This window comes from Carcharhinus amblyrhynchos, chromosome 15, assembly GCF_965287045.1.
Source record: "Carcharhinus amblyrhynchos chromosome 15, sCarAmb.v2.hapA, whole genome shotgun sequence".
NCBI lineage: Eukaryota > Metazoa > Chordata > Chondrichthyes > Carcharhiniformes > Carcharhinidae > Carcharhinus > Carcharhinus amblyrhynchos.
Genome location: NC_137338.1, coordinates 58,385,640 through 58,412,945, shown reverse-complemented (window position 1 = coordinate 58,412,945; position 27,306 = coordinate 58,385,640). Strand labels below are relative to the sequence as shown.

The window sequence follows — 27,306 nt, the reverse complement described above, 5'->3', positions numbered from 1 at the left end:
GTGTGAATGGAACACAACGAAGTAGAAAATATCAACCTCCAATGAGCATATTATTTTGAAAGTTTGGTGAGAGAGCAGAATAAGGCAGTTGAGGTTTCTTGTATGGAGGCAATGAGAGGCCCTCATAGCTGTCCTGCAGACTAGCGAAGCAGTCATTAATGGATAGGTATTTCAAGTCTGCATGTACGATAGGTGGCATAATCATGCTTCATCCTAATTTGCGCAGTTTGTGAGAATAAGTACTGCTTAATTGATAATGCCACCACCACCCTGAACATCCACTTTCTCCAAATGTGCACTAAGGTTATAGTGTTAACTATTTACATGGTGCACTATAACAATTCTTCAATACTTCTTTGACAGCACCTCCCAAATGTGCACCCTCCACCACTGAGAGGAATGAGGGAAAAAGAAGGAAGGAATCCCATCACCTGCAAGTTTCCCTCCAAACCGAACTTTGAATTATACCTCCATCCCTCTATTGTCACCGGGTCAACATCTTAGAACTCCCTCCCCTGCGACACCTTCAACTCAGAGACTGCTGCAGTTCCAGGAGGCAACACACCACCATCTTCTCTGGGCAATTAGGGATGGGTATATATGCTGGCCTTGCTGGAGACTTTCACATCCCATAAACGGATTAAAAAAAAGAATACTACTCTGTCAATTCTTGCAGGCAGTTAAAATTTAGAGTGGACAATTTTCAGGGATGTGGTTTAATTCCATTTCTATTCATAATGGTCATAAATTATATACTGCGCAAATCAAAATTAGGTTGTAGCTTCAAGATACATCTTGTAAAATCTCTTGATTTTTGCCAGTGACGTTATCATACAAAAACACATGTTACACTTCTGTTCAGGACCACTCACATTTAAAGAGAAATTTGACCACCTAATTTTAATCAATAGAAGTACACCATAAGCTTTCATTTTTTAAAAACAAAATATAGGCCCGGATTTTCCAGCCACACTCGCTCCAAGACTGGAAAATCCCACCCAAGGTCAATGGACCTTTGCATGGTCCTGTCCTGTCTGCTACAATTCCTGTGGCGGGTAGGACGAGACAATTCTGCCCATAAACTTTGTTATATATAGAAAAAATAAACACAGTTAGGTTAACATTACAGCTTATATGCACAGATACCAGACCTTAGGTTTACTTCATACTTCCCCAAGTATTCTCTCATATGTTATGAAACCTTAAAATTATTTACTTCTATTGGGACTACCTATAAATATGCCACAATCCTCAGTTTCAGATTTCTCAGATGTAAACTTTAATTTACCATTTCTTACTGTGGATGTCTCTGTCTCTTGTTCTGATTACATTTCAAATACATTGAAACTAATTTGCAGGGTGCTTACTTTTCCACAAGACTCTGTGAGGACTACTATAGATTCTTCCACTAACATTAACCACAAGACTCTGTGGGGACCATTGTAAGTTGTTCCATTAATATCAATTAATGTCAATCTTACATTACCTGTTCCCTCGCGAAATTCAAACTACTAAGCCTTACTCTGCATTCCACATTGTTGATGATAAAGTTAGTTTCTTACTCCTTTACAGTGCAGGTCTATCTAAGAGTCATTTACTTCTGGTAGCTTCTGTTAATGAGCTGCAAATTGCACATTCCAGCTGTGACCTGCAATTAATCCCATTTCAATCTCTCCAGAAGTTTTGGTTTGCAAACCTTAGATTCACGCCCAGAGGTGGTGCTGGTGCTGGTGGTGGTGGTGGGGGGGGGGGGGGGGGGGGGGAGAGAGGGGCGCGGGGGAGGGGTTGCTAGGAGAGAGAGAGAGAAAAGGCGGAGGGAGGGTGTCTGACGTGGCCATTACCATGGTTGTGATGAAAAGTTTGAAGCTATGGGTCACCTAGCTCAGGTGCAGCTATATTGGCAATAAATAAAGATATAAGAACATTAGCAAAAGAAGTAGAAGTGAGTGGTCCATTTGGACCTCCAAGCCTGTTCTGCCATTCAATTAAATTGTGTCTGATCTACCTCAACACTACCTGTAATCCTCACATACTCAATCCCTGAACATCCACAACTCTCTGGGGTAGAGAATTCCAAACACTCAGAACCTTTGAGATTACAAAAAAAATCTTCTCATCTCCATCCTACATGACTGATCCCTTATTCTGAGACTGTGACCCTAGTTCAAGACTCCCCTGCGAATGAAACATTTTCTCAGCATCTTGCCAGTCAAGCTACCTGAGAATTTTATATGCATCAGTGAGTTCACCTCTCATTCTTCTAAATTCCAGAGAATTTAGGCCTAGTCTGCTCAATCTGTCCTCAAAGGACAATTCAGGAGTCAGTTGAGTAAAGCTATATTGCACTGTCTCTAAGTCAAGCAGGTACCTTTCTTTAGATAAGGAGACAAAAACTATACATTGTACTTCAAGTAATCCCAGTCTCACCAAGTCTCTATACAGTTGCAGTAAGCCTTCTTCATCTTAAACTTCCATTTTAATTCCTTAAAATAAAGATTAAAATCCATTTGCCTTCCTAATTCCTTGCTGTGCCTCCACTTGATTTGTGGATTGTGGACATAAACACTTAGATCTGAACATTTTCCAGTATTCTGTTTTTCTATGTTTTCTACTCAAGTGAATAATTTCATACTTCTCTGCATCTGTTGAATGAAAATGTCTAACTTCCTTTTGCAGTCTCTGCATTTTTCTCACTGCTCATTTTTCCACCTTTAAATTATCAGCAAGTTTGAATATGTTGCATTCTGTTCTCTTATCTAAGTCATGAATATGGATCATAGATAGCTGAGGTCCCAGCACTGTTCCTTATAGTACCCTGCTAGTTACAACCTACCAACCCAAAAATGACTAGTTCACTCCCACTCTCTGTTTTCTCGACATTGACTAATCGAAGTTGATATATAATCCCCAGTCCGTGGTGACAACAGGTCCTTTGATGACCTGGGGGCTACAGTAGCAGTTGTTTTCCATCATTAGTGGGTAGATTGATGGTCCAGGCTTGCAGATCGGGTTGGTGGCTTAATGATAGGTACAGCTCATGCTAATCTCCTAATGCTGACTGATCTCCAAATCCTTACTAATCTCCCAATGCTTGCTGATCTCAAAATGCCTGCTAATCTCATGACCGTGCTGTCTTTCATTTTGTCTCATTTTAAATACTGTATCTATGGGAACCTGCAGAACAAACCCATTAAGAACTTAACCTTCACATGGTGTCTACAGGACCATGTAGTTTATATCTTGATACCTTCTGACTCCACGTGGTCAAATTAAATTTGTTAATAGAAGATCTCCTTCACATCTGACATTTTTTTAAACTTGCTCCCATTCTGGAAAGTCCTGTAAAATGAATTATTTTCCTGTTTCCTTTCTGTGATTTGGCAGCTAAAAATAAATGTTTTTGGAAGCAATTAAAACCAAATTAACCGCATCAAGTAAGTGCAAGTCTGCCATTGAAAATAATATATGTTCAGATTCATAAAAGATGTTATAAGTTTCAAAAATATCTGATTAAAACAATACAATATTTAAAAAGGTGATAGTGTTAGGCTTGTGGCACAGCTGGTAGAGTCCCTACTTCTGAGCCAGAAGTTCGGGGTTCGAGTCTCATCAAGAGTTGATGGCCATGGAAAGCACATTTGCATTGTCGCCAAATAGATCTTCATCCTGCAAATTGTCCCATTATGCCAAAGGTGTGCAGTAAGAATGGGAGAATCTCTTGATCAGCCATGTTTGATGTGGAGTGGCACCCCTCGAGCTATATGGCCACTGGAAAACGCGAACTTCAGGAACAGCTATAAATGTCTGCTTCATCCACCTCATGAGCCTCAAGAGGCAGGAAGTCTTCTCAGTTTATTAAAAATGCACTATACGTAAAAATAAGCATCTCAAGAACTTTACACCTTCTCTTTTGTTCTGCCTGACTCTTCACTGCAACTCTAATCTGAAGCTTCTTGTGACCAGTATAATGCCCTCAAATGGAACAATATCATCTCCCACTTTTGAATATTTTGCGTGATGCATTGCTTTAAAAACCATGTTGTTCTTCTTTGGACAATTTATCATATAATGATATTACTCCCTTTGTCTCTAGCTGCCTTATCAATGATCTTTCCTCCATCATAAGGTCAGAAGTGGCGATGTTCATTGAATGTTCAGCACCATTTGTGAATCCTCTGATTCTGAAGCAATCTATGTTTGAATGCAGCAAGACTTGGACGACATTCAGGTCTTGGCTGATAAATGACAAGTAACATTTGTGCCACACAATGACCATTTCCAGAAAAATAGAGACTAACAATCTTCCTATGATATTGCAACAGTTGAATTCCTCACTATTCACATCCTGCTATTCACATCACAGTTATGGTTGACCAGAAACTGAGTTAAAAATCCTTTCAAATAATATTCAATGATTGATAAACTACTTCATAAGAATGTAATTGATTGACCGATTTGCAAATTAACAACTGCCTTGGCATGGACATGCCATGCAAAGAATTTGCTTCAAATGGCTGGAGACTGTAATCTCTAACAGTTGGTCTATGGGATTAATCCCAAAATATCTTCTGTGCTACATGATAGTCCCCCAGCTCTAGAAAAGACTAATTAAATCCACCTTTTCTGAGCACTTTTGCATTTCCTGTATGCAGGCAGAAGGGCATTCATCAAAACAGAAGTCGCAAAGAAAATTAGTAAGCTTTACTGCATCGCTAACATAATCAGAGATATCCAAAATCTAGAAAAGAAAATCAAAAATGGGAAAGGTCCATATAAAATGACAGGATCTGATGGGAAGATAGTGATTCTGTCTACCAACATGGTAGTCAAACCATTAGCGTTCATTCGCCACAGTTAATTGGGACTGATTAGAAACTTTTAGAATCTGAGCAATTAGTAGAAGTTGATGAGCCGCCTGGTACTTTACGTGCTCAAATGTCTGAGGTTACGAAGAACAGAATATACTAAATAAGGGGCCAAGTAGAAATATGATACCAATGCACAGAACAGGGTTATTGTGTCCAAAGGACAACTGCCTAAAATTGGTACTAAGGTGATGTACCTCCCAGAACGGTCCAGTTAATGGATGGGTGTGGTCATTACAAGGAGAGCAGGAAAAGCAGGTGTCTAAGATGATGCATGAAAGAGAAGATCTACAGACTGGCAAAATGAGGTGAAACTGTGGAAAGTAAGAAAACACTATGTGAGTCCTCATAATGGATCTGGAAATGATTCTGGCCCTAGAAAACAATCACATTCGGGTGACATAAGCTTTGATCATGGGAGGGAGAGATACTGTGGCAGTACTTCAAAAAGAGATGGAAGGGCAAGTAAAAGGTTATCATTTGACTAGGCTGTATGATAAAACAAGGACCACAGAACAATCTAGAAACATTACCAGAAGTTTTGGTGGTTGTAGACAAAACAGAAAAAACAGAATTGGAACGAATTTGGCGTCTACTCTCAGGTGCCAGACAGGAAAAAGCCAGCCTTATTGAGCAAATAGATATATAGGGGGGAAAGTACTACCAACTGGGACATACAAGGCTCATGTGAGATTATTAACTTAGGGTTTCCAAGCGAGACTTGGAGATCCAAGATGTTAGCATTCCCCACAGCAGGAAAACTGATCTTAAATATAGCTGTCCTGGCCACCTATTAGTGGCAATTTGGTTAATTGATATAAAAGCCATCTTTTCTAAGGGTGAAAGATTTCTAAGCAAGGTGTTTTTGAAACCACCTAAAGAAGCCAGCGGCATTGAAGTGGAGCTGTGAAAATTAAACATGTGGATTTATGAATTGAATGATGAGTTGAGGTTATGGTATCTCTCTGTTAGATTGGTCTTGCTGAAATAGGCTGCATTTAGCTGAAAGCAAACCTAGCAACATTGTACTATCATCGCAAAGAGAACATAAGAACATAAGAAATAGGAGCAGGAGTAGGCCATCTAGCCCTTCGAGCCTGCCCCGCCATTCAATAAGATCATGGCTGATCTGTCGTGGCTCAGTTCCACTTTCCCGCCCTCTCCCCATAACCCTTAATCCCCTCTCTTATCAAGAACCCATCAACTCGCTTCTTAAAAATATTTAGCGAGGCAGCCTCCACCACTTCAACGGGCAGAGAATTCCAGAGATTCACCACCCTTTGAGTGAAGAAGTTCCTCCTCAACTCCGTTCTAAACCGCCTCCCCCTTATCTTGAGGCTGTGCCCCCTAGTCCTACTGTCTTTTTTGAGCGGGAAGAGTCTCTCCACCTCTATCCTATCCATCCCATTCATCATCTTATACGTCTCAATGAGATCTCCCCTCATTCTTCTAAACTCTAACGAGTACAAGCCTAGTTTATTCAGCCTCTCCTCATAGCTCAATCCCCTCAACTCCGGTATCAGCCTAGTAAACCTCCTCTGCACTCCCTCCAGGGCCAAAATATCCTTGCGCAGGTGCTGCACCCAAAACTGCACACAGTACTCCAGCTGCGGCCTCACCAATGCCCTATACAGCTGCAGCAAGACCTCCCTACTTTTATATTCAATCCCCCTCGCTATGAAGGCCAGCATCCCATTCGCCTTCCTGACCACCTGCTGCACCTGCAAGCTGGGTACTCTCAGGAATCTTCACAACTGTCTTCATTTGATTCTGAATTCTACACATGTACCCATTCCAGACTCTAAGCTTCAATTATTAAACAGTGTTAAATATTGAGTTGTGATTGCACTTCACAAACTTTCATATACATTTTCATTGCGCACGCAATGATTGCTGATTCCTGATTCTAAGCTATAATTATTTATCTTTGCAAGTGATCTGTAACAGTAAATCATTCCTCTTTCAAGCTTTACAATGTGTGTTTCCTCAGGGCATCACTGCACATTATCGGTGAAATATGACTTTTATGATTGCTTGCAGCTCCTTGAAGCTCCATGCCATCATGACAACCAACCCAATAACTTGACTTGAAATCAAGCTGAAGTGTCCTGTTTGAGAAACTATTCACCCAGCTCCATATATCAGTCCTTAACTCGAATCAGCTACACTCCGGGCTGGATTTTGAGTTGGGTCACTGATGTCAGGGTCAAAGGGGTTCACACTTCCATACTGCGAGGGACAGTCACCCAGCTGTGATTCTCTCCAAATTGGCCAATTAGTAGCCAGGGGACAAGCTTGCTGTCCAATTAGGAATGCCAGGTGAGCTTTTGAAGCTCAATAGGAGGCCCTCCTGCTCACAAGGAGCATCAAGATGCCATGTGAGGTAAAAGAGAGAGAGGGTGCCCCAAGTTGGAGGTGCCCTCTCAGCAACTTCTTAAATTTTTAAACAAAATCACCCTTAGAAGCAGGGGCACCATTGCAGGGTGGCCAGTGAATGATGCTAGGCCTACCTGCACCTCCGGCCCCCTTGTCTGTCACTGGGAGCCCACATCCAGGCAGATAGTTTGGTCCCTGATCTCTTCTAGAGCCTGGAGGCTCATTCTGACTATATACTTAAGTAGCCATTTAATGCCCCCCTTAAATAGCTGGCCACCATTTGTGAATGGATAGGCTGGCTGCTTCTCATACAGTCACCAGGAAAATAACCTGAAGGCAAGTGGTGCTGGCAAACTGACAAGCAAGCCAGTCACATGAATCTCTGTGTCTGCCTAACATTCAGCCACATTGGGGAATTAAAATTCATTTCCTCTCTTTGGTCCCTCAACTGCATCATCCCTTTACAATGTTATAATTATTTAACAAAATCAACAATGCCACTTCCTCTTTTATGAATACCTTGTACCCAGTGTTATTAGATCCTCAGTGCTACATCATCATCCTGTGCCTACAGATTACCAATCTTATTTACCATGCTGTGTGTATTTATGCACATGCACTCCAAACCTCAGCCTGCTTCGCTTTGTCCGAGTCCTTCTAGGGAATACATTAGAGAGGCTGGGTAAGATTTTGGTCGGTGCAGACTCGATGAGCCATAGTCCTCCTTCTGCACTGTAGGGATTCTGTGATTTCTGAACTTTTCTATACTCTAATGCAATTTGTCACTCCCAATCCTCTGTGCATTTTGTTTCTCTTCTCTCTGACCTGTTGCCTGCCCCGCTCGTAAAATTAATTTAAATCCTCCCCCACAATACTTGTTAACCATTTAATAAGGATATTAGACCTTGATCTGTTGAGCTGCAACCCATCCACTTTGAATCAGTCCCTCCCACCTGAGAACTCAAATGCTCCAGAAATCTGAAATTCTCCCTTCTACACTATTTCTTTAACAGCATACTATCTTCTTCAATCCTACTATTGCTTAACTCACTGGTACATGGCATTGGGAGTCATCAAGAAATTACTACCTTTGAGTCTCCTTTTTAAATTACAATATTCAGCAGTTAGGCAGTAAGAACTCAATCATTTTCCTCCTTGAGTCCTTAGTGTCTATGTGGACCATGACTTCTGGCTATTCCCTCACAACCCTCCCCTTCAGTTGCTCTGCACTCTTTCACCGATATACTTTACTCTGGCACTATGGAGGCAACACACCAATGCGAGGAGTATTCGCAATAAAGTGGATGAACTTGCAGCGTGGATCAGTACCTGGGACTTCGATGTTGTGGCCATTTCAGAGACATGGATAGAGCAGGGGCAGGAATGGTTGCTGCAGGTCCCAGGGTTCAAATGTTTTGGTTGGAGTAGAGAAGGAGGTAGGATGGGGGAGGGGTAGCATTATTGGTCAGGGATTGTATCACAGTGTCAGAGAGGAAGTTTGATGAGGACTTGTCTGTTGAGGTAGTATGGGCGGAGATTAGAAATAGGAGAGGAGAGGTCACCCTGTTGGGAGTCTTTTATAGACCTCCTAAAAGTTCTAGAGAGGTTGAGGAAAGGATTGCGGAGACGATCCTGGTTAGGAGTGATAGTAATAGGGTAATTGTTATGGGGGATTTTAACTTTACTAATATTGATTGGAATTGTTATAGCTCTAGCTCGTTAGAGGGGTCAGTTTTTGTACAAAGCATGCAGGAAGGTTTTTTGACTCAGTATGTAGATAGGCCAACTAGAGGTGAGGCTATATTGGATTTGGTGCTGGGAAATGAGCCAGACCAGGTGCTAGACTTGGAAGTTGGTGTGCATTTTGGTGATAGTGACCACAATTCGGTTACGTTCACCTTAGTGATGGAAAGGGTTAGGCATGAACCTCGGGCTAGTGGTTTTAGCTGGGGGAAGGGTAATTATGAGGCTATTAGGAGAGAATTAGGAAGCATAGATTGGACTAGGAGATTACAGGGACTGGGAACGTCTGAAATGTGGAGTTTTTTCAAGGAGCAGCTACTGCGAGTCCGTGATAGGTATGTCCCTGTCAGGCAAGGAGGAATTGGTAGGGCTAGGGAACCGTGGTGCACCAAAAAAGTTTCTTCGTTGGTTAAGAGGAAAAAGGAGGCTTATGTTCGGATGAGACGTGAGGGCTCGGGTAGTGCACTAGAAAACTTTAGATTGGCTAGGAGGGAGTTGAAGAGTGAGCTAAGAAGGGCTAAAAGAGGACATGAGCAGACTTTGGCTGATAGGGTTAAGGAGAATCCTAAGGCGTTCTATAGGTATGTCAAGAACAGAAGGTTGGTTAGGGCAAGATTAGGGCCAGTTACAGACAGCAGAGGGAAATTATGTGTGGAACCGGAGGAGATTGGAGAGGCATTGAACCAATATTTCTCTTCGGTGTTCACGCAGGGGGACATGGATATAGCTGAGGAGGACACTGGGTTGCAGGGGAGTAGAATTGACAGTGTTGCAGTTGATAAGGAGGATGTGCTAGATATTCTGGAGGGTCTGAAAATAGATAAGTCCCCTGGTCCGGATGGGATTTACCCCAGGATTCTCTGGGAGGCAAGAGAAGTGATTGCTGAGCCTCTGGCTCTGATCTTCAGGTCGTCGTTGGCCTCTGGTATAGTACCGGAAGATTGGAGGTTAGCGAATGTTGTCCCATTGTTTAAGAAGGGGAACAGAGACTTCCCCGGGAATTATAGACCGGTGAGTCTCACTTCTGTTGTGGGCAAGGTTTTAGAAAAAATTATTCGGGATAGGATTTATAGTTATTTGGAGAGTAATGAATTGATTGGAGATAGTCAGCATGGTTTTGTAGCGGGTAGGTCGTGCCTTACTAACCTTATTGAGTTTTTTGAGAAAGTGACCAAAGAGGTGGATGGGGGTAAGGCAGTGGACGTGGTGTATATGGATTTTAGTAAGGCGTTTGATAAGGTTCACCATGGTAGGCTTCTGCAGAAAATGCAGATGTATGGGATTGGGGGTGATCTAGGGAATTGGATCAGGAATTGGCTAGCGGATAGGAGACAGAGGGTGGTGGTTGATGATAAATATTCATCATGGAGTTCGGTTACGAGTGGTGTGCCTCAGGGATCTGTTTTGGGGCCACTGCTGTTTGTAATTTTTATTAATGATCTGGATGAGGGTATAGTTGGGTGGATTGGTAAATTTGCTGATGACACCAAAGTCGGAGGTGTGGTAGATAGTGATCATAGTTTGCAGGAAGACTTAGACAGGTTGCAGAGCTGGGCCGAGAGGTGGCGGATGGAGTTTAATGCGGAGAAGTGTGAGGTAATTCACTTTGGTAGGAATAACAGATGTGTCGAGTATAGGGCTAACGGGAGGACTTTGAATAGTGTGGATGAGCAGAGGGATCTAGGTGTATGTGTACATAGATCCCTGAAAGTTGGGAGTCAAGTAGATAAGGTTGTTAAGAAGGCATACGGTGTCTTGGCGTTTATTGGCAGGGGGATTGAATTTAGGAGTCGCAGCGTCATGTTGCAACTGTACACAACTCTGGTGCGGCCGCACTTGGAGTACTGTGTGCAGTTCTGGTCCCCACATTACAGGAAGGATGTGGAGGCTTTGGAGAGGGTGCAGAGGAGGTTTACCAGGATGTTGCCTGGTATGGAGGGGAGGTCCTATGAGGAGAGGCTGAGGGATTTGGGGTTGTTTTCGCTGGAAAGAAGGCGGCTAAGAGGGGATCTTATTGAAACATATAAGATGATTAGAGTTTTAGATAGGGTGGATAGTAATAGCCTTTTTCCTCGGATGGAGAAATCTAGCACGAGGGGGCATGGCTTTAAATTAAGGGGTGGTAGTTATAGGACGGATGTCAGGGGTAGGTTCTTTACCCAGAGGGTGGTGAGGGATTGGAATGCCCTGCCTGCTGCAGTTGTAAATGCGCCTAGTTTGGGGGCGTTTAAGAGATCCGTGGATAGGTTTATAGACGAAAAGGGATTGGTTTAGGTTAGTGGGTCATTGTTTTGTAACTGGTCGGCGCAACATCGTGGGCCGAAGGGCCTGTTCTGCGCTGTAATGTTCTATGTTCTATGTGAGACTCATACCAGCAGTTGCTAAATTTCTTCTCTATTTTCCTGACTGAGGAATTCCCTTTGACATTTCTACAGTTTGCTATAGCACTGTGCCCACCCTGCACACCGCCCCCATGCAGTCAATTATCCCAGAATGAACTGCTGTACACTGCACTTTCCCATTGCACTGCATTGTACTGAATATCAGTTTCAGAATGACACAATCCTGGAGGATAATCTCGAAAACCAGAAGGATATAACTAAAGCCGATCCTTGCACACTTTTATAAGCATTTATTTACTGAGATGTACAAAAACCATTCATCTCCTAACTACAGTTTGTCTTGTTGCTGTAAGCAAGGCCGCAAGAAACTACAAAGGGTTGTGAAAGAAGCCCAGTGCACCATGTAACCAGCCTCCCATCCATTGACTCCACCTACATTTTCCGCTGCCTTGGAATAGTAGCCAGCAAAATCAAGAACCTCTGCACCCTGGACGTACTCTCTTCTACTCCCACCTCCTTACTTCGGGAAAAGGATGCAAAAGTCTGAGATCACATACCAACCAACTCAAGAACAACTTCTTCTCTGCTGCCATCAGATTTTTGAATGGACATACGTTATATTAAGTTGATCTTTTTCTGCACCCTTGTTATGACTGCAACACTTAATTCTGCACCTTCTCCTTTCCTTCTCCCCTATCTACTCCATGAACAGTATGTTTTGTCTGCATAGCGTGCAAAAAAACAGTAGTTTTTACGTATCCCAATACATGTGACAATAAGAAATTAAATCAAAAATCAAATCCTATTCATGGGGAGACAACCGTCAATTAATTTCTACAACTGGCATACAAGTAAATATAATTAATATAGTATTAACAATGCCTGCCTCTTTCTAAGCTGTTCGATGGGTACCCTTTCATATCCTCCTGGATTTTCAGTAGCTGTGATGTAACTACCTCCTGGAGTATTGGCTCCAACAGATTCTCAACCTCCTGTAAGCTCTACAGTAACTCCAGCCATGCCCAACTTCAGAAATGTCAAACTTGACTTAGAGCAATTGGAAGCACTTCCTGCACACATGGTTATCTAGGGCACATGAAGTGTCATGGATATCTGAGAGTTTCTGTTTCTCTGAATCTTGATTAATTAAGGTGACAGATGAATTTGCTGCAGTTTTAAACAATACTCAGAATTTGGCTCTTGAGCAAACCGTTGAGGTCTGCTAACCCAACATGTATAATACAGTGTAGGCTGTTTACCAAAAGATCTAAACAGAACTGCAGAATCAATTTGAATGCTGCAAAACACATTTCTAGGTTTGCATGTTTCACTATTGACTTCACCATCCTTTTCACAGTGACTGCACAGAAGGTAAACAGATAACTAAGCTTGCTTTACTGCACTATAATTTATGTAGTGAGAAGTCTCACAATACCAGGTTAAAGTCCAACCAATTTACTTGATAGTAAACTCACAAGCTTTCAGGGTTTGCCCCTTCATCAGATGAATGGAAAGTTCTGGCCTCAGACAGAGCATATAACAGTTTACAGAGTACTGATTTATAATTTATGTCCAAACTCTGCTGAACTGCATCCATGAGAGTTGAGAAAGACACTATCAAGTGCTCATCGAGTTTGGATGTATCATGCTTGTAATGATACATGTTCTCCTGTGCTAGTATTACTGCCAATATTAGTTATGGATATGGTGGCTGGGACCAAGGCTGTTTGGGATGCAATGTGCCGCTTTGGCCATGGTAAGGAATGACTTGAAGTCTGTTTTGGCTCCCAATCCAGCAACAACTTGACTTTATAATTCTCATTCTTCTTTTCAGATCTCTCATGGCCTCACCCTTTCCGAACTTTCTAATCCTCTCCAGCCCTACAATACTCCAACACCTCTGCCTGTAAATTTTGGCCTCTTGTAGACCTTGAAATGTTATTCTTCCACAATTGGCAGCCCTGCTTTGAACTGTTTTTGGTCCCAAGCTTGAATAATCCCTCCCAAAACCTTTCTGCCTCTTGACTTATTTTTCCGCATTTATGTCCCTTAAAGGTGATCACTTTAACCAAACTTTTGATCATCTGCCCTAATATCAGTTTATGTGGCTCAGGGTTGAAAACTACTTGATATTGCTCCAGTGAAACATCCTTTACTGTGTTAAAGGTGCTGTACAAATGTTGCTGTTTGGGATTGGAAACTATTCAAGGTGCCAAATATATATTGGTGACAGCCGGGTAGATAGCTGCCTTGAGGCTATTTAAACGACAGTAAAGGTGGGCTTTGAAAATTGAGGCGGGGCAGGGTCTCAGTGCTGCTGTCAACTCAAAGGCACCATTCCACTGAAATGAGGACAAAAACCAGCATCACCTCCTGTGTAATGACAGAAGGCATAAGTGACCTGGTGGATAAGACATCTGTCAGTGGCTCGATGCCACTGATCCATCTTTTGTTGCAGTCACTTATTGGGAAAGTTGATGCATCTCCTTCCTCCAGTTGTCATGGTAACAAACAACGATGACAAAAACAACCAGTTGAGCACATACTGGGAAAGAGCACAAAGGCCTTGAGAACTGGAAGTACTAAATGTAGTCAAGTGTACCAGATATTCTGATGTTTGTCTTCACTGTCTCGTGTACAGTTCATATATTTTTGCCAACATTATTCCTATGAACAAGAATGACATGAAAGTTAACCTTTTGATGCCTACCATGTACATACAAGCATGAGTTTGTTCAGTGTCATGTTGATTGCTGTAACATCAAATGTGTTAAAAATAAAAAAAAAACTTCCCTTTGGAGGGATGCTCTGCCCTGTCCTCTAAAACAAGGTAGGAATTTGTTTGCAGTTTATCAGGTTGTCACCATCAAGGAACAAGGTCTAATATAAGATCTTGAATTCTCACAGGTACACATTGACATCTGCTTTGCAAAAGACAGACAGTGACAGCCTTCATCGCAAGGACACTTCGTAAAATTCACTGTTCTAAAGGCGTATGTTAGTTACTTAACTGTGCAAATGATATGCTTTGAACTTCTAAGTGCAAGGATCATCTCAAGTGTACAATAAAAGTAAATTTATGAACTTTCAATATTTTAACCAATATGTAGTTTTTGAGTATTTGTAAAATGCTGCAAAATTCATCTGTTCTGGTACCAGTTGAGTACTTGTATCAAAAGAAACATGTCTTCTGCAACACCAAAATATATTTTGTGTTGTGCATGTTTTTAACAATATTTCTAAAATCCTTTAAGCACCACTATTGGGTGGTAATGATTGATACCGAAGAGACACTGGACCTGAATAATTAATCATTATGACACCATTAATATCACTTATGCCTGGGTTTATAGACTATTCCAGTTAGAGCTAAATCCAATTTTTCACGGGGGTGATAGCGAAGAAAGTGCAAGATACTGATGTCTGCTGGGGCTGCATTGATTCATGAGAGCTCTTTATCAGCATACAATAGATTGTAATCGAAACGTGCAAGTATATTGTATTTGTGCAGCCTGGTTCTCCAAGCACAGGTCTTGCACAGATGGCTGCAATAGCTCTTCCTGGTAACTGCTCCTGTTGAGATATAGCTGCAGCTTTACATTTGGTTGTCAGTGAGCTCTGCAAGACCTGCATTCGTCAGCAACTCTAACACATGGAACTATCTATTCCTTTTCTGCTGGAGCTGGTTGAAAAAAGACTTTACATTTTCTTTGCAGATTCCTTGATCCCTCCAAGGAGAGATAGCTCAATATAATGAATATCATCTACATCATGGATCATGTCATTTTTTTCTCATGCTTCCCTCTGAGTGAATTCTGTACAGGCTTCTTGCTACAGCACATAGCTTGGAAGTGGCCCAGTTTTCCGCATAATTCAGTCTCTATGGCAGAGCAGTTTTCCTGCCTATGTTTTTTTACCCTGCCATACCCATTATAATTAGCTGGAGCTGTGAATGGACATTCTTCTTGTCTCCCATCATTTTGTTTGCAATATTTATTCTGTTTTGAATTTTGACATATTCTACTGAGTCAGCTGCTTTTGAGATAAGGTTCTCCCTGTCACCTTGAATCAAGGGTCAATTTTTCTTCTTGACCTCAGCTTGCCTGCTCAGTTGGATTGCATTGCCCTGCCTGACAACCAGCAATCAAACACAGCATCATCCTGTACTCACATGACAATTCTGTCTCTGATCAGCTCATCTCATTAGGTACCATACCCACAGTTCTCTGTAAGTCTATGCAGGTTGCTTATAAATGCATCAACACTTTCTCCATTGCATTTTTATTTTTATTCCTGGGATGTGGGCATTGCTGGCTGGGGTAGCATTTATTGTCCATCCCTAATTGCCCTTGAGAAGGTGGTGGTGAGCTGACTTGTTTAAGTACTGCAGCCGTGTGATGCATGTATATCCACAGTGCTATTAGGATGGTAGTTCCAGGAATGTGACTCAATGACAGTGAAGGAACTACGATGTAATTCCAAGTCGGAATGGTGTGTGACTTGGGTGGGTGGGGGTGGGCGGCAGGGGAACTTGCGGGTTGTGGTGTTCCCATTTATCTGTTGTCTTTGCCTTTCTAGATGATAGTGGTCGTGGTTTTGGAAGGTACTATTTGGTGAGAATTGGTATAAAGAACAAAGAAACATACAGCTCAGGAACAAGCCCCACAGCCCTCCAAGTCCGTGCCAATCATGATGCCCTAACTAAACTAAAAAAAGCCTTATGCCCTTACTTGGACCATATCCTCCTATTCTCTCCTTATTTATGTACCCACCCAAGTGCCTCTTAAATGTTGCTAATGTGCCTACTTCCACCACCTCCTCTGGCAGTATGTTCTAGGCACTCACCACTCTCTGCATGTAAGACTTGTTAGGTTTCGCCCGTTCAACAGCAGTGGTCTTTCTCAGCCTGAAGTATATACCAAGTGCTTTGATTACTTTATCATATATAAATCTTCCTCAGTGTTACCAACTTGATAAGAATACCAGCTGTACAGCTATCCATCGCATATAACTGTATACTGACTTGCTTTTTGCTCACCTTTGACACAGTTTGATATTGGTAAATCTCTGGTACAGTTAGCCATGTTTCTGCTAAGCTGGGGCCTGTGACTTTCTCAAATCTTTTTGGGATTGCTATTCACATTTCCATTACTGTTCTTGTTGCCACCAAAGAGTATTCTCTGTATTGTTTGACAAATACAGAATATTTACTAAGCCTGCTGAGGTCTATAAAACAGGAGCTTTATTAAGGAACCTCTTACTGTGCTGGCTACATATTACATGAGGCTGCATGAAAAACATGAGATATTATGTCACTTCCTGATGTATGCAATATCTGATTAGCATGTTACAAAATGGGAATTAACCCCTTATACTACAGCAAGTTCCACATTATTACCACTTTCTGGGTAAAACCATTTCTCCTGCCACAGATTCACTGTTCAATGCTATCCTCTGCTGCCCAATTGATTAGGGATTGACTTCCATGCTGTGTGTTCCAGAGGCAATAGCATTTCCAGAAACACCTACATGCATGTCCCTTAACAACCAGCTCATCAAGCCTCCAGACAATCAATGTACCACAGGTAAAAGTGTTTACTCATTATTGAACTTTTACTGCAGGACTTCAGACTGTAAGGCATCATATGGAGATAAAACTAGATAGTGATTGCTCTGTAATTCATGGAGGTATCTTGCAGAACTTTGAAGATAACCAGTACTCTCTCTTTCTCTGAGTTTGAGGAAAATCACCACTACATCTGTCCTCATGAAGACTGTCGGACATCAGTATTCTGTTTCTAGATCAGCTGGGACAGCTGAAGATCAAACTGATAAGGTTGTGTTCATTTAGACCAACGAAAGCTTTAGACATCTGCAAGTACTTCCCATTTGTCTTTTTTTTCCCCAAATGAAAGGAGCCAGGCTACCAATGAGCCAAAGGGTACACCTCAGCCTCACAGGTCCAGTTTAATTCTTAACGTTATGACTCAAAAACCACCACTGTTACAAGGGGCTCAGGGTACTTCTGAGATGCCATTAACATCTGGGTCTCTTGGCCTATTAGATTAATTTCAGAAGTAGAATCATGGGCCTTAGAAAATCACAAAGGATATGCTCTGTGGAAATCTTTGAACATATTATTCATGAAGTGAGTTATTTTTTGACAATTTTGGAATGGTTGATTTTGTGCCTTTTGAACTGTTATTAATGAATTTATTTTGCTTTGTTTTGCAGATAGTTTAAAGTTTATTAATTAGTGTTACAGATAGTCTTACATTTACATTGCAATGAAGTTACTGTGAAAATCCCTGAGTCATCACACTTCGGCACCTGTTCAGGTACATTGAGGGAGAATTTAGCATCGACAATGCAGCTAACCAACACGTATTTTGGACTGTGGGAGGAAACCGGAGCAAACCTGCACAGACACAGGGAGAGCGTGCAGAATCCACGTAGACAGTGACCCAAGCCCGTAATCGAACTTGAGTTCCTGGCGTTGTAAGGCAGCAGTGCTAATCATTGTGTTCCCATGCCATCCACAGGATTGCAAAGGGTGGACACAGTAGCACAATGGTTAGCACTGCTGCTTCACAGCTCCAGGGTCCTGGGTTCAATTCCCGGCTCGGGTCACTGTCTGTGTAGAGTTTGCACATTCTCCTCGTGTCTGTGTGGGATTCCTCCGGGTACTCTGACAGTCCAAAGATGTGCGAGTTAGGGTGATTGGCCATGCTAAGGAATTGCCCCTTAGTGTCCAGGGATGCGTAGGTTCGAGGGATTATAATATGTAGGGATATGGGGGTAGGGCCTGGGTGGGATTATGTTCGGTGCAGACTCGACGGACTGAAGGGCCTCTTTCTGCACTGTATGATTCTATGATCTATGACAGAACACAGACGCTATGTTGAGTGAATGAAGGTTTGATAAGCAATGCTTTAAGTCTCATTGTAAGTGTTCACTCTAAGTTTTAAACACAGGTCGTGTTACTGTTATTTCTGTCACTTTCTCTTCCTGTGGGTGGTTTTCAACCTCTATTGCGCCACGTACGCTCTCACCCTCCTGCTCTGGCATTTCCATCTTAAAGGTTTTTAGATTGGTATGTTCTAGAGGACACAACAGCCACCACACTGATAGGCATTATTCTGGGAGCATAAGAACATAAGAACATAAGAAATAGGAGCAGGAGTAGGCCATCTAGCCCTTCGAGCCTGCCCCGCCATTCAATAAGATCATGGCTGATCTGTCGCTGCTTAGTTCCACTTTCCCGCCCTCTCCCCATAACCCTTAATCCCCTCTCTTATCAAAAACCCATCAACCCGCGTCTTAAAAATATTTAGTGAGGCAGCCTCCACCACTTCAACAGGCAGAGAATTCCAGAGATTCACCACCCTTTGAGTGAAGAAGTTCCTCCTCAACTCTGTTCTAAACCGCCCCCCTTTTATCTTGAGGCTGTGCCCCCTAGTCCTACTGTCTTTTTTGAGCGGGAAGAGTCTTTCCACTTCTATCCTATCCATCCCATTCATCATCTTATACGTCTCAATGAGATCTCCCCTCATTCTTCTAAACTTTAACGAGTACAAGCCCAGTTTATTCAGCCTCTCCTCATAGCTCAACCCCCTCAACTCCGGTATCAGCCTAGTAAACCTCCTCTGCACTCCCTCCAAGGCCAAAATATCTTTGCGCAGGTGCGGCACCCAAAACTGCACACAGTACTCCAGCTGCGGCCTCACCAATGCCCTATACAGCTGCAGCAAGACCTCCCTACTTTTATATTCAATCCCCCTCGCTATGAAGGCCAGCATCCCATTCGCCTTCCTGACCACCTGCTGCACCTGCAAGCTGGGTTTTTGCGACTCATGCACAAGGACCCCAAGGTCCCTCTGCACCATCGCCTGCTGCAGCTTTTCGCCCCATAAGTAATAGTTCTTCCTACCATTCTTCCTACCAAAGTGGACCACCTCACACTTGCCAACATTAAATTCCATTTGCCATTTCCTGGCCCATTCGCCCAGCCTATCTAGATCCTTCTGTAGACTCTCCACACCCTCCGCACAATTTGTCGTTCCACCAATCTTGGTGTCATCAGCAAATTTCGACACCCTACACTCGGTTCCCTCCTCCAGATCATCTATATAAATGGTAAAAAGCTGAGGCCCCAGCACCGACCCCTGACCTATACAGGTTCTGAACCTTTCAGCATTTCTGTTGCTTGGTCTATATAAATTTCTGTCCTCTCTTGAGAGTTACTGCATTTCCCATCAGCTGTATTAATGGCTTTGCAAAATCATTTCTTATGGGAGGATACAATATCCTTTCTGCCCAAAGAGCCATTTGTGCTTCATTCTGAAACATGACATCAGTGTTTTCTTGGAGTATAAATGGATCCAGACTGCTGGCTGCATTCTTGGCATGAATGTGAAGAAATTCATGAGCTCTATTAGAAATTTGTTGCATAGTGATTGAGTGTAATTTTTTCTGTTGGTTCAATGAGGGGTTACATAGCTAGAGTGGTAAGTGCAGTCTATTGCACCTACAAACTCAACAATTGCTGCCACACCGCACAACTAGGAACATGTTCATTTTGTTATTTTTGACCAGGATCAAAGTTAATGAAGTTACCAGAGCTGGCAGGTAGAAAGTTTATTATACTGCTATAAACTATGGCTATTCAGCAGAGTCATCTGTTGTAAACAGTGTAAGTAAACAGTGAAGTAAAAATTAATTGCAGTGATCACCTTCACCCCTATGGTTATTACAGTCCTAACTAGTCTACAGCCCATATTTCTAACACCTGTTTTATGCCCCCTCTCTTTGCTGTTTCTCTTTCTTACCAGTCCTGTTATCCCTGCCTAGAAAATGATAGATATGTTGAAAATAATATTCAACAAGTTTGCTAAGTAAATGGCTGCCAGAGGTGTTGTGAAAAGGCAAGTCACCTTGCCAAGACTACATTCACTCTGAATTGGGTAGTGACTTTATCCAGTGGGTTGGCCAAAACATGATCAAACTCATCATAGTTGCAGTAAGTTCACTGGGACGATAAGCATCACTCCAGCTGTAGCCACTGACCCTCTGTTTTAACACACTGTACTTCATCACTGTTAGTGAGGTTTCAAGATGTGGAGATGCCGGCGTTGGACTGGGGTAAACACAGTAAAAAGTCTCACAACACCAAGTTAAAGTCCAACCAATTTATTTGATAGTAAACCCACACACCTGACAAAGGAACAGTGTCTCTGAAAGCTTGTGGGTTTACTATCAAATAAATTGGTTGGACTTTAACCTGGTGTTGTGAGACTTTTTACAGTGAGGCTTCAACCATGATGATAATTAGCAAATGACCAGTGAATATTTTCTTTGTTCTTTGGACAATGATGAAATTGGTCATCTTGTTGCTGGATACTGTGACGGCATCAAATAGGAAACACAATGGCTTCTTTACTCATCTAGTAAAGCGCAGCTTCCTCCAATATTTTGGAACTTTCCCAGCAACTTAATGTAAATGACCATTTTCGTAGCATTACAATAGCTTTGTGACTTGTGGACAGTGTTAGGTGAAATTTTTGCTGAGAATCAAGGCTCCTGTTGCATGGAATTCCCTGTGTTAAGGAGCTGTGGATAATATGCACTTAGAACTCTGGCCTATTTCAGGGTACACGACAGTAAAGGATCATTTTTCAAATAAAAGAAAATTGCCAGTCTGGCAAGCTATTATAGCTCCTCAAAAAGTAGCAGAGCTAATGGATCTTATTTAGTCAGGTACTATTTTTAAACACAGTTGGAGATGATTTAATTTATGATTATTCAAGATTGTCATCTAAAACAATAAAATAAATGCTCCTTATTTTTTCCAAGGCTTGGTTAATCTATTTCTCTTTTCCCTTGTCAACAGGTAAATGTCTCAGTCTCACACAGTGGTGCAATCCCATTAAATCATTTCTTGCTTTTGGATGGGCTAATGATGAGTGGACATAGGTGAATGAAGAGTCATTACCTTACAAGGTCAATGACTCTCTCTCTGGGAGCTGTGCTGACAGGCTCATCATTTATCTTTATTATCTGGTCTCCTGGTATCAGCTTCCCTTCAGAAGGACCTCCTAAGAAAAGAAATTAAACATCACATTAACCTGATGCATACTACATGCCATATGATCCATTTATACTGAAAATAGCACCACGCTGATATGCTACTTCTTATTTGCTGGCAGCCTTGTCATTTCACCTGCTCTTCACCATTAGTGCCATGAATTTTTAATCATTCATTTACAGAGTTACAACTAAACAGTTAAAATAAGTGGCAGAAATCTGGAATGCCTTTCTCTCGATACCCAGCCTCTCAGTGGCACAGTTTTTAGATACCTTAAAAGGCACTGGCATTTTAAGGAAAATCACTTGAGCAACAATCTTCCTGACACTTGCAAATTTTTCTGATACCAATATGGAATATTAAGACTTTGATCTCATTCCCTCCATGGAAATTGGACAAATTGTTCAGCAGTAAAGTTATATGGTCATCCAGGTTGACTGTCACTTTTCAGCACACACATTTACCTCATTATCAATATATTAAATAGTTAGAATAAGAATAAGAGCTGACTAACACCTACAGTAAGTCTTCCATTCACTGGAGAGTGCTACTCAGTAAATCAGCAGTAAGAAATGCTTAGAAAACAAGTAAAGGATTTGAGACAACTGATCCTAGATTAGCTACTGTGTGTTTTGTCATTCTCACCTGGTGTAACGGAACGCACCACAACAGGCTTCTCGCTGCCTGCGACAAACCCAAACCCTAACACTGGATCCCGCTTCATCTCTATCTTGCGAGTGGCTGGCTGGATGACTTGGCTTCCCTCGAGTCGAGGGTCTTCAAAACTTGTCGACTGGGTCACATGGCTGTAAAAAAAGCAACAATGGAGCATTATTTAGGATTACTACAATCTTTAAATGAGTCAGTACCTAGTTATGTGACATTTATGCAATGATGAAACTGGCCACAAAAAACAAAACCATACTTTTAGATCATAATTGTTTCCATCCTGTACAGTGAGAGAGAAAATATGTAATCCCTCTGTGAACTCTTGCAGGAGTGAAACAGAGGCACACAATCAGGTTTGAACCTAAACATACTCTGGTTCCTTTCCTTTCCAAGAGTTTGCAACTGACCATTTTTGGGGCATGGCTGGAACTTCCAAACCTATTGACACATCTAGTAGTGGCTCAAGAAATGTAACTCCAGAATTGATACCAAGTGAGGATGCTACACAGGGATGCTTATAGAGGGGAGTTTCAGCCTTTATAGTTTTATCATACATTTGTCTTTACGTGAAACACAAGAGAATTGGGTTCAACAACAACACTTTAAATCTCTTTCAACTTAAGGCTACATTCCATCACCTGAGAAAGAAAATCATCATCATGCTGAATAGGAATTTTCATTCAGAAATTGGAATTCTTATGACATAATCAATGCAACCACAGAATAAAGGAAACAAATCAGATTGTTTCCAATAAATAAAATCATTGTTTTTAAAGATTTGTATAAACACAATACTATTCCTGGAACATTTTACATGTTGATACTAAATTTATCTGCGTATTATTAAATAAACAGGTTAATGCCTTCATTAAAAAAAATTACTGTACAATTCTGAGTGCCCCACACTCATGTCAATAGGCCTCTAAACGGAGCTTGTGGTGTTGTTAGCTGCCTGTTAATTCTGTAATGCTGCTGCTCTATTTTGAAAGGGGCCTGCCACTGTGCGTCCAAAGTGCCTGCCTGTTTTGGGCGATAGATTTCTCTTACTATAGGAATCGAGGTCCCAGGATATAAAAAGACCTCAATTGCCTTTTTAGGTAGGAATTAATTGGCGTCTCCTTACATCATTGTTTGATCAGTTCCAAAGGCAATAGCAGAGAAGAGGCCTGACAAAAAGGCTGGACTTGTTTTTGTGTGTCCCAGAGGAGCAGGAGATGGAAGGTGAGGAGAGAAAAATCAAGCATACACCAAAATGCAGGGTGCTTGCCCTGAAGAGCTGTGTGTATGGGCGGAATATGCCCATCCTGCTCACCACAGGAACCATAGCAGGCGGGACACAGATCATGTAAAGGTCCACTGACTTTGGCAGGATTTTCTAGCCTTGAGGCAACGCAGCTGGAAAATCCTGCCCTACATGTTTTAAATTATGTTGGGTGATGGATAGTACTTGGCAGGGAAGTTTCAGCTAATTTCTTTCACCAGAAGGCTCTTGAAGTGACAGGAGGTAGAGTTGAAGTTGGTAGCCCATCTTTCCGTGGCAGAATCACCTAGCCATTTGAACAGCAGGAAGGAATATGTATCTGACGTCTTGTATTGCTGGCAGCAGAGCGCACTTCAATTTGCAGGTTGGCATGCTGGCGCAGATGGCCCTGAAAATTGCCAGGATGTTTACAGAAACCTTACAAAAGGGCAACTATACAAAAAACCCCATGTAACTTGTGACAGCATTTGGCTGGTCTCTTGAATGACTACCTAGTGCTGGTTTAATTCACTCCTTCTCCACAGGTTTCTGCTGTGCAGCCAACCTGTTGTGGGAACTGCTTAGCATTATTTAAATTAGTTGACGCTAATCTAATCCCAGGTTCTCCATTGGAAGAAAACCTTAGGCATCATTGCACACAAGTAACGTGGAGAAAGCTGAAGCTGGAAGTGACCCCAAAGTTCACTAGCTCTCAGGTCTCATCCTCCAACTCATGCGCATACAATCATTCTAAACAGTTACATTGTTGTGAGGGAAGGTGTATCCTGTAGCTAACATATTTACATCTGTCCCTTTTCTGCCAAAGCAGGTGTAAGAAGCTGCTATCCAGATGGTCACACATCTGTCATCAATGACCCCCTCAGCTGCATCATGCTCCCAGTGCTGTTAAGGAAGGGGAGAGGTGAGAAGTGTTGACTATGCTGACCTGCATGTTGGCTGTTTGTTTCCTTACACTTGTTCCAACAGTGTGTTTATATGTCCCTTGATTGATAAAGGTCAGATACACATGCTTTTACAGCTTTTAAATGGGATGTGGAAATCTGTTGTCCATCCCGAGTTCCTCTTGAACTGAGTGATTTGCTAGATCATTTCAGAGGGCAGTTAAGGGTCAACCAAATTGCTGTGGGTCATGTGTAGGCTAGTAAGGATAGCAGATGGCCTTCCTTGAAGAACATTTGCGAATCAAATGCTTTTCATGACAACTGGTTATAGTTTCATGGTCATGATTGCCGAGATGAGCTTTCAATTCCAGAATGTATTAATTGAATTTAAATTCAGCCAGCTACTGTGGTCAGATATCAACCTGTGTTCCCATAAGATTAAGTTGGATTTCTGGATCATGAGTTCAATGACATTACCATCAAACCACCATCTCCCCATAATGGAGGATCTGTGCAACTGGCTTCATACTGGCTGACAACAGAGCCAATATGGTTGTTTATTTTTGGTTAAGTTTCTTCCCTTCCTCCTTGTCAGTGTAGGTACTAACTACTTGCTGGCGATACAGTATGGTTTGTTTTGGATGCCCTCAAGTACCAAAGCCAAGTGACCATGCTTCATGTTGAAGCCTAGATATTATCTTTCAGGGGTTGTTTTATTGGAAGAACATGATAGCCAAACTCAACTTATTTCTCTCCAGTATCCATTTTCAGATGGGGGCTAGATGGATATTCATTGGGAGCAGGTATAATGCATTACCTTTCCACTCCTTGCAGTGTAGCTACCATCAAAGCAGCTGTAATCAGCTAACGTAGCAACTCAACCCTTAATCCTGGTCTTTATGACACAATTGTGCACTGCCTTAACTTAACTGAACAACCAAAGGACCTCGTACTCATATAATCATGTCAAATTATAAGTGAGTTTGATCACATTGTAGTATGAAGTACACATAATGATTCATATCATGAAGAACTTGGTGTAAATTGTTTTGCAAAATAAAAAACCCAATTTAAAAAATTCAATTAATCTGGCAGGATCTTTGAACACTACAGAAAATATTTCTACCAGTCCTTCTTTATGGTTCCAGGCTGGAGAGTAAGATTGGATGGATGCAAAAGTGAGTTAGCATTTGGCGATTTTATAGGTTCTATTTATTGCTTATACTCCTTCTTAGCTGGTATCACGATTATTTTCTGAGTGAAACCAACTGGGATATACTAGCAATATATTAATAGACCTTGAAAAAGGCTCATCCAGACTACAAAACAATGCTGGATGGGATAAAAAGGAGGCCAGTTTAAACTTTATGGAGTCCTTTTACAAGATATATTAATATCTTGCCAGGTATCATATAGATCTGACATTTTTTAATAGTATTTAACAAGACTCACAACAGGTCTTAGCTCGCAAGAATTTACCTGAAGTCTAAAGAGAGCATAAAAGACAGAATAGCAGACTATCAGCTCTCTGTGACACACTCCTGTTAGGAAAATAAAGGTAATTTTAAGGGATGTACATTTGTATTGCTTTGACAGCTTAGAAATAAGGTATAGTTTTAAATGTCTTTAATACTTCTGCGCCTGGAAGAGTAAAATCTGTGGTTAGATTCATGCTGGACAAAGGCTTTATATTTGTGAGGCTTGATTTCAATTCCAAATGTGATTCAATTGTGCTTAGAGAGGGTTACAGCTTGAAGAATAGATAGTAGTAGCAGTGGTTGCCAAGAAAATGGAGGTTCTTGTAAAATAGGAAAACTTTTACGTCTGCCAGAAGAAAGACTGGGCAGGATGGGAGCTGTAAAGAGGCAAGCTTGCTAAAGAATCAATTACTGTCCAAATAACAAGGGAATTGGGACAGAAGATGTCTTAAGACAACAGAATCTAAGAGAACAGAGACCAAGGTATTATTCAAAATAATTCAAGGGAAAGTAAACAAAGAGTTAAGGACACAATGACCGCCACCAGATTTACAGTGGGAAAGCACACTTCAAAGGTAAATCAAAAGTCTGATCGAGAGTTAAAGCCATTGTGACAAGTTTGTACAGCAGTCAAGACAAAGCAAATCGTAAAGGGATGATGTGCAACTTGACCTGGATCCACTGTTAAAAGTAGAGTCAAAGCTTTGTTTAGAAGTGTAATTTGGAATACCTGCACTCAATTTTAGAATGCAAGCCATTAAATGGATGCATTATTATGGGAGAGGATTTTTGGGAGTGGAGTTTGGAAACTCTCATGTGACAATCATCTGGGGATTCTGAGGAGAAATCTACAGACTCTAACTTGTGTTCAGAGCAGGGTGGGTATATTTGACCACAGTCATCTTGTGTGCTTAGAAGGGACATTGTGTTAATGAGGCCATTGTTTCCTTCAGACATACTTTGTAGTCCATTGTAATCATAAAATCTGTGTTTAATTGTTAAAATAAGGGGGATTAAAGGATTACTGTATCATAATCTAATTTTTAATGTTTTTTTTGTTAAAACTAACTGCAAGTCACGTGACTTTGTTCCTCCATGTTTTACTGAAGGAAGTGAAAATTACAGTCATTTGAGCTGGAGTTCCATTCTGTGATCTTCCCATCTAGTTATAACAGCAACTGGGATCATAACACTCCCTTGATGTACAATGAAATGCTGTGGGATGTCACGTCATGAAAATTGTATAAACTAAATTTAATATTATTCTTAAATATCTGGCAACAACGTCCGGAGATAATATTCAGATCAATGTTCACACTCTGGAGTTCAAATGATATGTGGATATACATTAACCATCCTCTAAATAATACTACATAAATTAGAGCAAAAATGTCATTACATTGCATGTTTTCATGTCCAACATCATGGTGTTTAATACTCACAAGTATTGTTTTTAAAGGAAGAAAACTAGCAGCTGTAAAATAAGTGATAAATGTGTGGGATGCATCTTGGAGGTTTTCAAGGCAAACACGCAAAGAGTTTAATTTTATGGCACCTGGGAGGGGGTGAGGTAGGTGGGTGGGGATATGTCTATTGTATTCCTGCCT

The 27,306-nt window shown here is 41.5% G+C and overlaps 1 protein-coding gene across 8 annotated transcripts in view; it reads right to left on the bottom strand.

The window, feature by feature from the left end:
• Positions 1-27,306, bottom strand: part of frmpd4 (FERM and PDZ domain containing 4) — a 633,610-nt gene that overhangs the window by 77,993 nt on the left and 528,311 nt on the right. For all 8 annotated transcript variants that reach the window (XM_080204004.1, XM_080203996.1, XM_080204001.1 and 5 more), the window contains exons 3-4: positions 22,056-22,216; positions 21,318-21,420 (exon numbers count right to left, since the gene is read on the bottom strand). In XM_080204004.1, the coding sequence (XP_080060130.1) occupies positions 21,318-21,420; positions 22,056-22,216 (264 nt within the window). The remainder of the gene's footprint in view (positions 1-21,317; positions 21,421-22,055; positions 22,217-27,306) is intronic.